Source organism: Nycticebus coucang, chromosome 17 (assembly GCF_027406575.1).
Source record: "Nycticebus coucang isolate mNycCou1 chromosome 17, mNycCou1.pri, whole genome shotgun sequence".
NCBI lineage: Eukaryota > Metazoa > Chordata > Mammalia > Primates > Lorisidae > Nycticebus > Nycticebus coucang.
The window spans coordinates 33,084,110-33,099,215 of NC_069796.1; the positions used below are offsets into that span (position 1 = coordinate 33,084,110).

At 40.8% G+C, this 15,106-nt stretch overlaps 1 protein-coding gene across 2 annotated transcripts in view; it reads left to right on the forward strand.

Annotated features, from left to right (window-relative positions):
* DDX46 (DEAD-box helicase 46) overlaps window positions 1-15,106 on the forward strand; it is an 88,864-nt gene that overhangs the window by 35,221 nt on the left and 38,537 nt on the right. For both annotated transcript variants that reach the window (XM_053566406.1, XM_053566407.1), the window contains exons 12-13: window positions 2,376-2,454; window positions 4,202-4,284. In XM_053566406.1, coding sequence (XP_053422381.1) covers window positions 2,376-2,454; window positions 4,202-4,284 — 162 coding nt within the window. The remainder of the gene's footprint in view (window positions 1-2,375; window positions 2,455-4,201; window positions 4,285-15,106) is intronic.

Sequence of the window (15,106 nt, forward strand, 5' to 3'; positions counted from 1 at the left end):
TGTTTGGTGGGCCTGGGCTGGATTCGAACCCACCAGATCCGGTGTATGTGGGTGGTGCCTTACCCGCTTGAGCCACAGACACCAAACCCAGGAGAATTTCTTGAGCCCAAGACTTTGAGGTTGCTGTGAGCTATGACGCCAGGGCACTCTACCTAGAGCGACATAGTAAGACGGTGTCTCAAAAAGAAAAAAAAAGAAAAGAAGTACACTTAACCAGATAATCTGGTACGTGCATGCATATTTTATTTTATGTAACAGCTAAACAAAAGTTATTTGATATTAAGGAACTTTGGGTATTTTCCATTCTATTTCATTTTTAAAATGTTGGTTGTGGCTGACTGCAGTGGCTTATGCCTTTAATCCTAGCACTATGGGAGGCTGAGATATGAGGATTGAAGCCACAAATTTGAGATCAGCCTGAGAGAGAGAGAGACTCTGTCTCAAGAAAAAAAATTTGTAACATAAATTGATTTCATCATTCACTAATGGTAGCAACCCTCAATTTGAAAAACATTGATATATGTGATCACTAGTTTCTTATTTTATTTTATTTACTTTTTTTTTTTTTTTTTGTAGAGACAGAGTCTCACTTTATGGCCCTCTATAGAGTGCCGTGGCCTCACACAGCTCACAGCAACCTCCAACTCCTGGGCTTAAGCGATTCTCTTGCCTCAGCCTCCCGAGCAGCTGGGACTACAGGCGCCCGCCACAACGCCCGGCTATTTTTTGGTTGCAGTTTGGCCGGGGCTGGGTTTGAACCCGCCACCCTCGGTATATGGGGCCGGCACCTTACCAACTGAGCCACAGGCGCCGCCCTACTTTTTTTTTTAAGGCTAGTCAAGTGAAGCAGTGGAGTAGAGAAGGAAGAAATCTTCTTTCTTTTTTTTTTTTTTTGTTTGAGACAGAGTCTCACTTTTTCGCCCTTGGTAGAGTGCTGTGGTATTACAGCTTACAGCAATTTCTAACTCTTGGGCTCAAGCAGTTCTCTCTCCTCAGCCTCATGAGTAGCTGGGACTACAGGCGCCCACCACAACGCTCGGCTACTGTTTTAGAGGTGGGAATCTCACTCTGGCTCTGGCTGGTCTTAAACCTGTGAGCTCAGGTAGTCCACCTGCCTCGGCTTCCCAGAGTGCTGGGATTACAGGTTTGAGCCACCCTCTTGGCCTTGATCACTAGCTTTTTTTTGTTGTTTGTTTGTTTTTTATAGTTTTTGGCTGGGGCTGAGTTTGAACCTGCCATCTCCGGCATATGGGGCCAGTGCCCCACTCCTTTAAGCCACAGGTGCCTCCCCTGATCATTAGTTTTAATTGTTCTCTTATATTACTGTCTTGGTTTTGAGGGTTGTGGCAAATTAAAATTGGTAAAATTCTCTACTTATCACTGATTTTTTTTCTTTTTTTTGAGACAAGAGTCTTACTATCACTCTCATTAGAGTGCTGTAGCATCACAGCTCACAGCCACCTCAAACTCTTGGGCTTAAGCGATTCTCTTGCCTGAGCCTCCCAAGTAGTTGGGACTACAGGCACCTGTCACAGTGCCAGGCTGTTTTTCTGTTGCAGTTGTCATTGTTATTTGCTGGCTCAGGCCAGGTTCAAACCCGCCAATCTGGATGTATATGGTTGGCACCCTATCCACTGAGCTATGTGCACTGTCTTTTTTTTCCCTTGAGACAGAGTGTCTAAGCTGTTGCCCTGGGTAGAGTGCCATAGCATCATCGTAGCTCAGAGCAACCTTCAACTCGGGCTCAAGTGAGCCTCTTGCCTCAGTTTCTTTTTTTTTCTGGTACAAGATGGGGTCTTCCTCTTCCTCCGGCTGGTCTTGAACTCGTGAGCTCAGGCCTTGGCCTCCCAGAATACTGAGCCACCTGGCCCAGACTTCTCATTGATTTTAAATTTAAGTACTGTATCTTCATGCTTCTGTTAACTACTCCTTTAGTAGTGCTTAGCATTTCTAAGAATTAAGCAGGAAGCTTTTGAATCTTTGATTCAGACCTTTCTGACCTGCCTTAGAGAGCTATGCCAGGACCCAATGCCATATATACATGTACAGGGTGTCCATAAAGTTTGTGTGCAGTTTAAAATAGTTTAACACAGTAAATTGCACATGAACTTTATGGACACCCTGTGTGTTTGTATGTATTCACACACAGGTATGTATTTTTCCCAAGAGATGAGGTCTTACTCTTTCATCCATGGTGCAGTGGCATGATTATAGCACACTGTAAGCTCCAACTCCTGCTCTCAAAGAATGCTCTAGCCTTGCTTGGTCTTGTAAAGTCCTAGGGTAAGCCACCACTTCCAGCCTTCAGGTGCTATATTCTTAAATGTTTAAGTGAGCATTAGTGATAGACTGTAAAATTTTATCTTTTCTGTTAGATTGCTGAGCTGAAAAGAGGTGCTGAAATTATTGTTTGCACACCTGGTCGAATGATTGATATGTTAGCAGCTAACAGTGGTAAGTCCGGGGTATTTTTTTGTTCTTTTTTTCTCTTAATGTTTGCATTCTGTACATTTTTCTTAAAGAAGATAACAAGAAACCAGGAAAGGGTTTCTGCATTTTTTCTTAAAGCTGTAATATGTTAAAATTTGTATTGTAACAAGTTTGTTGTTATAAACATTAATGATAATTTTGCAATTTAATTTAAAATTTCTTTCCAGAATCAGAATGAGCTCCATTTGATTTTACCTTGCATTGTTCATTCATTTCTGGCTTGGCTGTGCTTTTAAGAGTGGGAGTGCTATCCTTTCATTTAATAATAATGAAAAGTTTAGGCTTTCTCCCCTGGAGTTAGTATTTTCTTACAATACAGGATAAATTAAGATATTGCAGCTTCAAGAAATTTTATCTTTTGTAAATACTGCATGTTTTTTAGCTCAAATATTTTGCTTTGTTAAATTATTCCCTATCAAAACTGTTACTAAACTGTTGACATTATTTAACTTCTGTGGAGAAAGGCCCTTCAAGATTTATAGAACTGGGCTTCCGAGACTTAAACCATCAAAGGTAGGTAATTTAATGCTGTTCCCAACCTTGCAAAATTAATTAAGGCCACAAATGTTAGTGTGGAATACTTAACTGTTACATAGTACTTACTTTGGCTCATTTATAGTTTTTGAAGAAAATGCTTACAAATTTTCTGTTGCAGTATTAGAGTATTAAAAACTGTGAGTAATGCATGTTGCTAATAGCATTCTGCTTGAATTTATGTATAAATTTAATTGTAATCGTATATGAAGTTGAAAGTGATATTAAAATTGACAAGTCATTGTGCTTTTATAGCATATGAAAAGTTTTGGATTGAATGCTGATTAAATAATCCCTTGTTTTTTTTCTTAATGCTGCATTGATTAAGTTTCTTTCTGAAATTCATCTTCATTAATTTTACCTTTTTCCCTTATCTGTCCTTTTGGTCTATCTTTATTAACTATTTTATACGTTTTTGCTAGGTGATTGATTCAACAGTTGGTAGCAATGCTTCTGTTAATCTTTTAGAAAGGGTTTCCTGTATGTGTATTTAGTTTTCACTGGTTAAGAAACCAGTTGCATTTATTTAAACCAGTGTGAGCACTTAATAAATTTGGATTTGTATCTTTGTGTATAAAAATGTATTTATGTAATGCATTTGGTATTTGAAGTTTTTCGTAAAATGCTAGTTTCCCATATCAAATAGCTTCTCATTAATGGTTTAACATACCTATTTAAGAAGCTGCTAGATACTATATGGAAGTAGGTTATAAAGTAGTCAAAAGAGAAATTTGCTGCATCTGAAGTAGTTAGCACTGGAACTTGCTTTCCACACATACGCTGTAATCTCTAATATGTTTTTTCCTAGGTGATGCTGTCAGATAATGGCTGATGTGGCTCGATGCTTCATCTCAGTCTTAGTTTTATGATGTGTTTTGGAGAGGGCTGTTTTCTGAATTTTACAGGTTCTTCAGGCCCTATGATGGTATGCAAGAGACGAGTTTGACAAAATAAAGGGCCTCATATACCCATTGTCAGAAAGTATTTGCCACTAGATTAAGACATTATAGATCAAAACTTCTTTTCACTGTTTAAATAGATACCTAACCTACCCCTCTGGTTAAGTCAGGCATTTTAGTTCCCTTTACAGTTTTTTAAAAGTTCTTGGTAGCTATAAAACGAATTGTGACTGATTTTTAGTTTTCTTTTTGTCTTTATTTTTTTCTTCTCATCTTAGGCCGGGTCACAAATCTTCGAAGAGTAACATATGTAGTTTTAGATGAAGCAGACAGAATGTTTGACATGGGTTTTGAACCACAGGTAATTATTATATGTCTTAAGTGTTTTGAAGTGTAAATACAACCTTATAATTGCTATGAGAACAAAATGTTTGGTTCTGAAATTCACATATGTTTCTGTTGCATAGTAATAGAGAAGACTGGGGACGTGTGGGATTGAAGTAGATAAATAGATACGTATATTTTAGAGTCCTCATAAAATTTCTTCAGGAGGTATTTGTGCAGGCTTTTTAAATTTTTTTTGAGATAGCGTCTCACTTTGTCACCCTCAGTAGAGTGTTGTGGCGTCATAGCTCACAGCAAAATCAAACTCTTGGGCTCTAGCGATTCTCCTGCCTCAGCCTCCCAAGTAGCTGGGACTACAGGCACCCGCCACAACACCCAGCTATTTTTTTTTTTTTTTTTTTTTTTATGGTTTAGCAGTCTCGGTCTGGGTTCAAACCCTCCAACCCCAGAGCATGTGGCCAGTGCCCTAACCAGTGAGCTATAGGCACCTAGCTTTCCTTAGCCATCTAAAACTATCACTGGTAAAACCAGAATTGCAATATTAATAATAGAAGCTGTTAAGCTTTCAAAATTTATTTTCATTGTTATTTTATTCATTTTAGAATCAAGGCAGCTATATTCTACAAAATAGAATGAGAGCTCCTCCTTTTTTTTTTTTTTTTTTTTGTTTCTCCTTTTTTTGTGACAGAGTCTCACTCTGTCACTCTGAGTACCGTGGAGTCATAGCTCAAAGCAACCCCAAACTCTTGGGCTCAAGCAATCCTGTTGTCTCAGCCTCCTGAGTAGCTGGGACTATAGGCACCTGCCACAACGCCCATCTATTTTTTATTTATTTATTTATTTTTTATTTAAAGAGATGGGGTTTCATTCTTGTTCAGGCCTAGGTGAGCTCCTGAGCTCAAGTGATCCATCCACCTCGCCCTCCCAGAATGCTAGGATTACGGTCATGAGCCGCCACATCCAGCCTTTATGTAATGTCTTAAAAGATTGATACTTTAAATATTCTAATGTGAACTTGCAGTGATGTTGCTAGCAAACTCAAGTTTCCAAACTAAACATGGTTAATGATGTCTAATTTTTTTTTAACATTTTGTAGTCCTCTTAATTTAATGAATACTGTGTGGTATGCATTGTGGCTGCTAGAGAGATAGCAGTGAACTGTTTGTCTCAAAGTTTACTTTTTGATGAGGAGAAACAGACAAATAGTATACATCAGATGGTATTCTGTGAAGAAAAATAGCGTAAGTTAATAGAAAGTGATGGAAGGAAATGGGCATAAAGAAATGCTACTCTATCTGTAGAGTAGTTAAGAAAGGCCTTTTTTGATAAGGTGATCTGAAGTGCGATAGGCAAAGAGCAAGTGTAAAAGCCTTCAGTCGGGTGGGAGCTTGCTTGGTTAACATCCTTGGAGCAGAGTCAACGATGGGGAAAGCAGTAGAAGTAGAAGATGAGGACAGAAAGAGATATGTATGGGTATGTGATGCTGGTGGTGTAACAGAGAAAGTGCAGGGTCTTAATATACCTGTGCTCAGAATTTAGATTTTTATCCTGAAAAGTATGAGATATGGTATGGGTTTTTTTTTGCAGTTTTTGTCCAGGGCTGGGTTTTAATCCACCACCTCTGGCATATGGGGTCAGTGCACCCCTTTGAGCCACAGGTGCTGCCCAATGGTATGGGTTTTAAGCCCAGGAATTCCTGATCTGATTTCTTTTTACCTTTTAGTTTTATTAGTTAATGCATGGACTTAGGTTTAATGGTAACCCTTCCCCACATCTCTTAGCTCTTGGTGTGACATTTATCTCTGCTTCTCAAAATAGAGTGCTTTTATTTCCACTGTTTCATTTTTCTATTTTAGACAGTATTTATTGACTTTCTGTAGTGGAACATGATTTATCTTGTGTTTTCTTCCTTTCCCCGTCACCTTCACATATCTTTTCCATTCCCAGTAGTGTTGTGTTCTTGTTTTAATTGGATTTGTATACTATGTTAAGGCATCCTAAATGTTTTTCAAAGCTAAGCAGTATAATAAACTATAATTATTTTATTAACAACTTTCCTGTGTAGCTTTTTGTTTTACCTAGATTTCTTTTTCTTTTCTTTCTTTCTTTTTTTTTTTAAGAGGCAGAGTCTCACTTTGTCGCCCTCGGTAGAGTGCTGTGGCGTCACAACTCAAGCAACTTCCAACTCCTGGACTTAGGCAATTCTCTTGTCTCAGCCTCCCGAGTAGCTGTGACTACAGGCACCCACCACAACGCCCGGCGCTTTTACCTAGATTTCTTAATTGTCTTTTTATTTGCTGAGTTTCTTAGTTCTCTATAAACTTTTTTTCTTTTTTTGAGACAGAGTTTCACTATGTTGCCCTCGGTAGAGTGCTGTGGCGTCACAGCTCACAGCAACCTCAAACTCTTGGGCCCAAGCTATTCTCTTGTCTCAGCCTCCCAAGTAGCTGGGACCACCACAAGCCCAGCTATATTTTTGTTATTGTTGCAGTTGTCATGATTACTTAGCTAGCCTGGGCCACGTTCAAACCATCCACCCTTGGTGTATGTGGCTGATGCCATAATCACTGTGCTGTAGGCACCAAGCCAATTAGTTCTCTATATACTTAAAATCAATTCAGTACCAAACACACTAATTACCTAAATCTTCTACAAATAGTATCACTTTCATCTTCCTTAAAGAGTTTCTTCAGAGCCTTCTGACCTATTCCAGTCAGGGATTGTTGTTTTCTGTCTGATACTACAGCTATCATCTTGGATTTCCATTGTTCTTAGGATCTTTTGTTTCTCCCCTTTGTTGGGTTCACCAAAGCTCTGTATACTAAGAGTGTATCTTTTCTTAATTATCTCATGGTAAAAGGTTTCCTCCTGCTTGCATAGAGTTTATAACCTCCCAAATGATTTTTTACTTTTCGATTAGAGACTTTCTGTAGATGTCTGGTAATCTGTTGCTAGCTACCTATATTTGAGGGGTGGCAAGATGCAACCTTAAAAGTGAGTTCAAAGCTTTGCATGATGGAGTAGAACTTACAGTGATTTGGCTGGGTCTTTCCATTAAAGACTCCTTAAAGTTAGTATTTTTTTTTTTTGTGTGTGTGGTTTTTGGCCGAGGCTGGGTTTGAACCCACCACCTCCAGCATATGGGACTGGCGCCCTATCCCTTTGAGCCACAGGCACCGCCCAAAAGGCCACAACTAAAGTTAGTACTTTTTGCTTAGGTCCTTGAGCTGCTGAGATTCCTCTAAAGTCTTTTTTTTTTTTTTGAGACCAAGTCTCAATTGTCACCCTGGGTAGACTGCCATGGCGACATAGCTCACAGCAACCTTCAACTTTTAGACTCAAGTGATCCTCTTGCCTTAGTGTTTTGTATTTTTAGTAGAGACGGGGTCTTGCTATGGCTCAGGCTGGTCTCAAACCTGAGAGCTCAAGCAATCCACCTGCTTCGGCCTCCCAGAGTGCTAGGATTACAGGCATTAGTCATCTGCCCCGTACTGTAGAGGTCTGTCTGCTAACTCTGAAAGGCGGTTTAGGAGAGATTTGGGGTTCTCAGTATTTAGCATAATGTTCTTGTTCTCAGAATGCCTTCAGTAGTATCATGCTTTGTTTTATTCTCTCCAGAAACAGTAAATCTTTACGTCTTTTACTGGAGTATGAGGGACTATTGCTTGACTGATTAGAGGTCGGTGAAGGTCTGCTGATGTAATTGCTTGTTAAACAGACTTTATATAAATTCTCCTCATTCTAGTACTTCACCCTTCTTCATCTCCACTTAAAGAGAACAGGTTGGGGCTTCTTTTCTTCACTGCTAGCATAGGATTCTGCTTTCTTTTCTTTCTTTGTTTTGGAGTGGGCAAGTCTCAGTCTGTCCCCTTGGATACAATGCCATGGCATCATAGCTCAGAACAACCTCAAACTCTTGGGTTTAAGCAATTCTCTTGCCTCAAACTCTGAGTAGCTGGGATTACAGGTGTTTGCCCCACTGCCCGTCTAATTTTTCTAAAGATAGGGGTCTTGCTCTTGCTCTTGCTCAGGCTGGTCTCCAACTTCTGATCTCAGGCCTCTGTCTTAGCCTCTCAGAGTGCTAGGATTACAGATGTGAGCTACCGTGCTCTGTGCAGCCTAGATTCTATTTTCTTTAACTTGTTAATTTTTTTCTGCCTTCTAACGTTTTGTTATATTCACAAAATTTTATAACCTTCACTGCTATCCAATATTAGAAAAATTTTATCATTCTCTCCCCAAGAAAATCATGTACTGATTACTTACTTGCTTTTGATTTGAATAGCATCTCTGTAAATTAAAAAAAAAAATTTCCTGGTTGTAATCTGTTAGTTTTTTGAAGGATGTAAAAATAAATGTATGTGTTTAGCTACTTATCTTTACTAGGAATTTGATCTCATGCCTTTTCTTGGCATATTCCTTTTGTTTGGAGACTACCATTTCCATAGAGAGACAGCTTAGAAATAAAGAGTATGGAGGGTTTTTTCATGAGTCTTTTTATGACTGAAAAGTGTCTGTTCTTAGCCGGGCGTTGTGGCGGGCGCCTGTGGTCCCAGCTGCTCGGGAGGCTGAAGCAAGAGAATCGCGTAAGCCCAAGAGTTAGAGGTTGCTGTGAGCTGTGTGATGCCGTGGCACTCTACCCGAGGGCGGTAGAGTGAGACTCTGTCTTTACAAAAAAAAAAAAAAAGAAAAGTGTCTGTTCTACCCTTATTATTTGATGTTTAGCTAGATACAGAATTGTAGAGTGAGAATCATTTACTTTCATGCTTTCTGTTAAAAGGGTTCATTGCTTTGCTTCAAAACTTTGATGTTATTCTGATTATTAATTTTTTTGTACATTTTATATTTTTGTTTCGAAACTTTTAGGATCTTTCCTTTATACCTAATTCTCTGAAATTTCATTGATGTTCTGTGGTATAGTTTTTTTTTTTTTTTTTTCAATTATCCTGATGATTTAGTGGGTTCTTTCTTGTTCAGTTTTGAGAAATTTTCTTTAATTTATTTGATAATTTCCTTTTCTCTGTTTTCTGGAATTCTCATAATTTGGATATTGGACCTCTTCATCTCATACTTTATAAAGTTTTTAAAAGTACTTTCTATCATTTTGTCATTTTCTCCTACTAAGAGATTTCCTGAACTCCAAACTTTCAACTTTTCTATTGCATGTTTAAAGTTTTGTTTTGTTGTTCTTCTGAGACAGTCTAACTTTGTCAGGTAGAGTGACAGGGTGTCATAGCTCACAGTAACCTCAACCTCTTGGGCTCAAGTGATTCTCTTGCCTGAGCCTCCTGAGTAGCTGGATTATAGGTGTCTGCCACAATGCCCAGCTAGTTTTTTTAAGAGACAGGGTCTTGCTCTGGCCCACACTGGGGCTGGTCTCAAACTCCTGAGCTCAAGCAATATACCCGCGTAGGCCTCTGAGAGTGCTAGGATTACAGGGGGTGAGCCACTGTGCCCAGCCTTGCATGTTTAAATTCTGCTTTCATAATCCCCTCCACACATATGAGAAGTTTGCTTTCAAAAAAAAAAAAAGAACAGGGCTTGGTGCCTCTGGCTAAAGCAGCTAAGGCACCAGCCACATACACCTGAGCTGGCGGGTTTGAATCCAGCCCAGGCCCACCAAACAACAATGACAGCTGCAACCAAAAAATAGCTGGGCATTGTGGTGGGTCTGTAGTCCCAGCTACTTGGGAGGCTGAGGCAGAATCACTTGAGCCCAGGAGTTGGAGGTTGCTGTGAACTGTGATGCCACAACACTACCCAGGGTGATAGCTTGAGGCTCTGTCTCATAGGAAAAGAAAAAGAGAGAAGTATGCTTTCATACTTTTAAGAAAGTTATTTTCTGTTCTCTGAATAGTTTTTTTTTTTTTTTTTTTTTGTGACGAGTCTCACTTTGTCACCCTCAGTAGAGTGCTGTAGTGTCATAGCTCACGGCAACCTCGAACTCCTGGACTCAAGTGATTCTCTTGCCTCAGCCTCCCAAGTACTTGGGACTATAGGTGCCTGCCACAATTCCTGACTTTATTCCCACTTTTGCTTAGGTTGGTCTTCAGCCTGTGAGCTCAGAGCAGTTCACCCATGTCAGCCTCCCAGAGTGCTAGGATTACAGGCATGCCCAGCCTAGCTACTTCTTTTTTTTTTTTTTTTTTTGAGACTGAGCCTCAAGCAGTTGCCCTGGGTAGAGTGCTGTGGCATCACAGCTCACAGCAACCTCCAACTCTGGGCTCAAGTGATTCTCCTGCCTCTGCCTCCCAAGTAGCTGGGACTACAGGTGCCCACCACAACACCCAGCTATTTTTTGGTTGTAGTTGTCATTGTTGTTTGGCGGGCCTGGGCTGGATTCGAACCCGGCAGCTCAGGTGTATGTGGCCGGAGTCTTAGCCGCTTGCGCCACTGCCGCTGAGCCTAGATACTTCTTTTTAATAGCATTCTCTTGTTTTATAAATGTAGAAAATTTTTAAAATTCCCTCTGGATATGTATGGTACCTTTTTGGAATTTCATCTTCTCCATCATCTGCTTCCCTCATGTTAACTCTTTTTGTTTATTTATGCACAATACCTTTGAAAATGTTAGGTTAAACAGATTCAGAACAAGGACACCCAACCAGTCTAACATTAATTAAAGACATCAACTTTTAATTTCTCAACAAAAAACCCCCCAGTTTCTGACTTTTATTAGCAAGGTTTTTTTTTTGTTTGTTTGGTTTATTTTTACAGTTTTCCCTGGGGCCAGGTTTGAACCCACCACCTCCAGTATATGGGGCCGACGCCCTTCCCCTTTGAGCCATAGGCACCACCCTATGAGCAAGTTATTTTTCCCACATTTACCAGTTTATTACAAAGAATAGTTTAAAGGATGCAAATAAACAGCCAGATGAAAAGGTACTCAGGCCAGCCTAAGGAATAGCAAGACCCCCATCTCTAAAAAAAATAGTGGGGCATTATAGCAGCCACCTATAGTCCCAGCTACTTGGGAGACTGAGGCAAGAGGATCACTTGAGCCCAAGAGTTTGAAGTTGCTGTGAACTATGACGCCACAGCATATGGTGACAAAGTAAGACTCTGCTCCCCCTCCCCCCCAAAATAAAAAAGAAAAAGGTATTCGGGATGAGGTCTGGAGGAGTCCCGAGTGCAGGAGCTTTTGTTCCCTTGGAGCTGGGTTGTGCCACCCTCTTGACCTGTAGACAACTTATTCGCCAGCCTCCACAAGTTGAGCTGTCCAGATACTCCTCATACCCTTTCGCTTTGGGCCCTTTGTGGAGATTTCATCGAATAGGCATGATTGAAATGTGGACAACCATACAGAAATATGATTGCACACAGAGGGTATGATCTGATGTGAGTATACAGAATGGGTAAGACCAAGCAAGGCCCGTCTGTTCAGATTCTCCTTGACCTCTCTGTATGGCATTCCTTCCTCCCAGATAAGGAGTCCCTTCTAAAAACTAGAGACTTATAATTTACAGTCAGACAAGGTAGGTCAGGGAATTTCTTTATGGCCATCTCCAAGACAGAAAGGCAGAGAAATAACCACCTTGAGGGGGAAAAGGAGCAGGTAAACAGAGTGTAGGAGAAAGTCAGAGACAGAGGTTCTGTTTCCTAAGGCCTGCAGTGCCTCAGTGTTTTAGCAGAACACTGTAATGAGGGCTAAGGGAGCTGTGAGCCAGGACCGTGGATGAAAACCCAGCATAAACTGTGTGTGTGTATGTATGTATGTATGTATGTAGATATGCCGTAACATGAAAGCTATAGGCTTTTGCTTCCTCAACTCCACTGTCAGTGTCAGAGTATTATTTTGCAATCTCTGTTAGGAGTTGTTACATTGTTTCTAACACACTATGTTGACCCAGTTTTGAGGCCATTAGCCAGAGGTGGGTCATTTCCTCTTTGGCTGGCCAGCGATTAGTCCATCCCCCAACCACCTCCCTCAAGGAGCTCTCATGCTTTGGGCCACTATCCAACCACCCTGTTCACCCAGGGCTGGTACCAGACAATGAGGGGCAGCCTCTGTGCCTTAGAACCTGCTGTCTCTCTGGTCCCTGCCCTCATAATCCACGATAAAGGCGCCAGTCCAGTTTCTCTCCCTCTGGCCTTTGAGGGCAGTTACTTCTTACCTTTTGGCCTTACCACACATACATATTATAATTAGAAAGCTGTTAAGCATATTATAATTAGAAAGATGTACAGACCGTTTCACCTTACCACTTCTTTAGAATTACAGGGCGCCGGCCCCATATACTGAGGGTGGAGGGTTCAAACCCAGCCCCGGCCAAACTGCAACAAAAAAATAGCCGGGCGTTGTGGCGGGTGCCTGTAGTCCCAGCTACTCGGGAGGCTGAGGCAGGAGAATCGCCTAAGCCCAGGAGTTGGAGGTTGCTGTGAGCTGTGTGACGCCACGGCACTCTACCGAGGGCAATAAAGTGAAACTGTCTCTACAAAAAAAATAAAATAAAATAAAAAAAGAATTATAACTTTATAAATGTTACATTCAAGGTTTGCAAAAAAGGAAAGCAAAGATGATCTTGACTTGTGGGTACTATGTGGCCTTGTTCTCTTATGCTGTTCTGGCTTCTCTTGGGGACAGGCAGGATGTGTGGATTAGGCATTTCGTGTGTGTGTATGTGTGAGTGTGTTATATATACACACATACATATATTAGCAAGGTCTTTTGTTTTTGTTTGAAGAGACGGGTCTTGCTATGTTGCCCAGGCTGGAGTAGAGCGGCACAATCTTAGCTCACTGCACCTTTGAACTCCTGGGCTCAAACATTCCTCTTGTCTCTGCTTCCCAAGTAGCTGGGGCTATAGGTGTGAGCCACCAAACCTGGCTAAGTTTAAATTTTTATTTTGTAGAGTTGCTAGGATCTTGCTTTGTTGCCTGACTGGTCTCAAAGTGCTGGGATTACAGGTGTGGGCCACTATCCCTGGCCTTTATTAGCAAGTTATATGAGACATTCAGGGAATAAATTATATTCCTAATAGCCCTTTATTTCAAATTATAGCAAAGAATATTTACCAGCTTATTCTGTAAGAATAAACTCATCTTTTAAGAATATAAGGTATAATTATAAAAGTTCACTTTTATAAGTATATAATTTAGTGGCTTTTAGTGTATTAACAAAATTATGCATCTTTAGCTAGAGTTCATCATTTTTGAACATTTCCATCACTTAGAAAGATGTCTTGTCCTCATTTGTAGTCATTACCTCTTTCTACCCCATCCCAAGGAAACCACTGATCTGCTTGCTTGCTTTGTAGATTTACCTTTTTTAAAAAAAAAAAAAACATTTTCTATAAACAGAATCATATAATATGCATCTAGTTTCTATCACTCAGCATAATGTGTATAAAGATCATCCATGTTGTAATATGTGTCAGTGCTTTGTTCCTTTTTATTGCTGAGTATGGCTTTTTTGTTTTTTTTTTTTGAGACAGAATCTCAAGCTGTTGCCCTGGGTAGAGTGCCATGGTGTCACACCTCACAGCAACCTCCAACTCTTGGGCTTAAGCAATTCTCTTGCTTCAGCCTCCCATGTAGCTGGGACTATAGGCGCCCACCACAATGCCCGGCTATTTTTTGTTGTTGTTGTTATTGTTGCAGTGGTCATTGTTGTTTTAGCTTGCCAGGCTGGGGTTTGAACCTGCCAGCCTCCGTGTATGTGGCAGGCTCCCTAACTCACTGAGCTACAGGTGCCGCCTCATTGTATGGCTTTATGTCATATTTTATCTGTTCGCTAGTTGGTAAACATTTCAGTTCCTTCCACATTTTGGTTATAATAAATAATGCTGATGTGAACATTTGCGTGCAAGTCTTTTTGTGGATGTACATTTTCATTTTTTTTGAGTAGATGTGAAAGGGTAGAATTGCTGAATTGTAGCATTATGTATATTTAGCTTTTTAAGAAACTGTCAAACTTGTAGTAGCTATTCAAAGGCCAATATAAACTTGATATCAAAATCAAAAGGTAAGTTACAGTTACAGGTCTAATGAGGTAAAAACCATAAAAAGTTATTAGTGAACTAAATACAGCAATGCTTAAAATAGGTAAGTCAGCCGGGTGTGGTGGCTCATGCCTATGTAATCCTAGCTCTTTGGGCGGCTGAGGCCGGTGGATTGCCTGAGCTGACAGGTTCGAGACCAGTCTGAGCCAGAGCAAGATCCCCCCTCTAAAAATAGCCTGGTGTTGTGGTGGGCACCGGTAGTCCCAGCTACTTGGGAGGCTGAGGCAAGAGAATCATTTGAGCCCAAGAGTTTGAGGTTGCTGTGAGTTGTGATGCCATGGCACTCTACTAAGGACACCGAAGTGAGACTGTGTCTGGGGAAAAAAATAAATAGGTAAGTCATATTCAAGTTAATATCTTTTGGAACATTTGATAAAATTTTAGACCAGGCGAGGCGTGTTATGTCTGTAATCCTAGCACTCTGGGAGGCCTAGGCAAGTAACTTGCTTAAGCTCACAGGTTCGAGACCAGCCAGAGCAAGGCCCTGTCTCTAAAAATAGGCCAGCGATGTGGAGAGCTCCTGTAATCCCAGCTACTTGAGAGTCTGAGGTTGCTGTGAGTATGATACCATGGCACTCAATGGAGGGCGACAAAGTGAGATTGCTTAAAAAAAAAATTCTGGCTTGGTGCTTGTAGCTCAAGCCGCTAAGGCACCAGCCACATACACCAGAGCTGGCAGGTTTGAATCCAGCCTGGGCCTGCCAAACAACAATTACAACTAAAAAATAGCCAGATGTTGTGGCGGGCGCCTGTAGTTCCAGCCAGTTGGGAGGCTAAGGCAAGAGAATTGCTTAAGCCCAGGAGTTGGAAGTTGCTGTGAGCTGTGATGTCATGGCA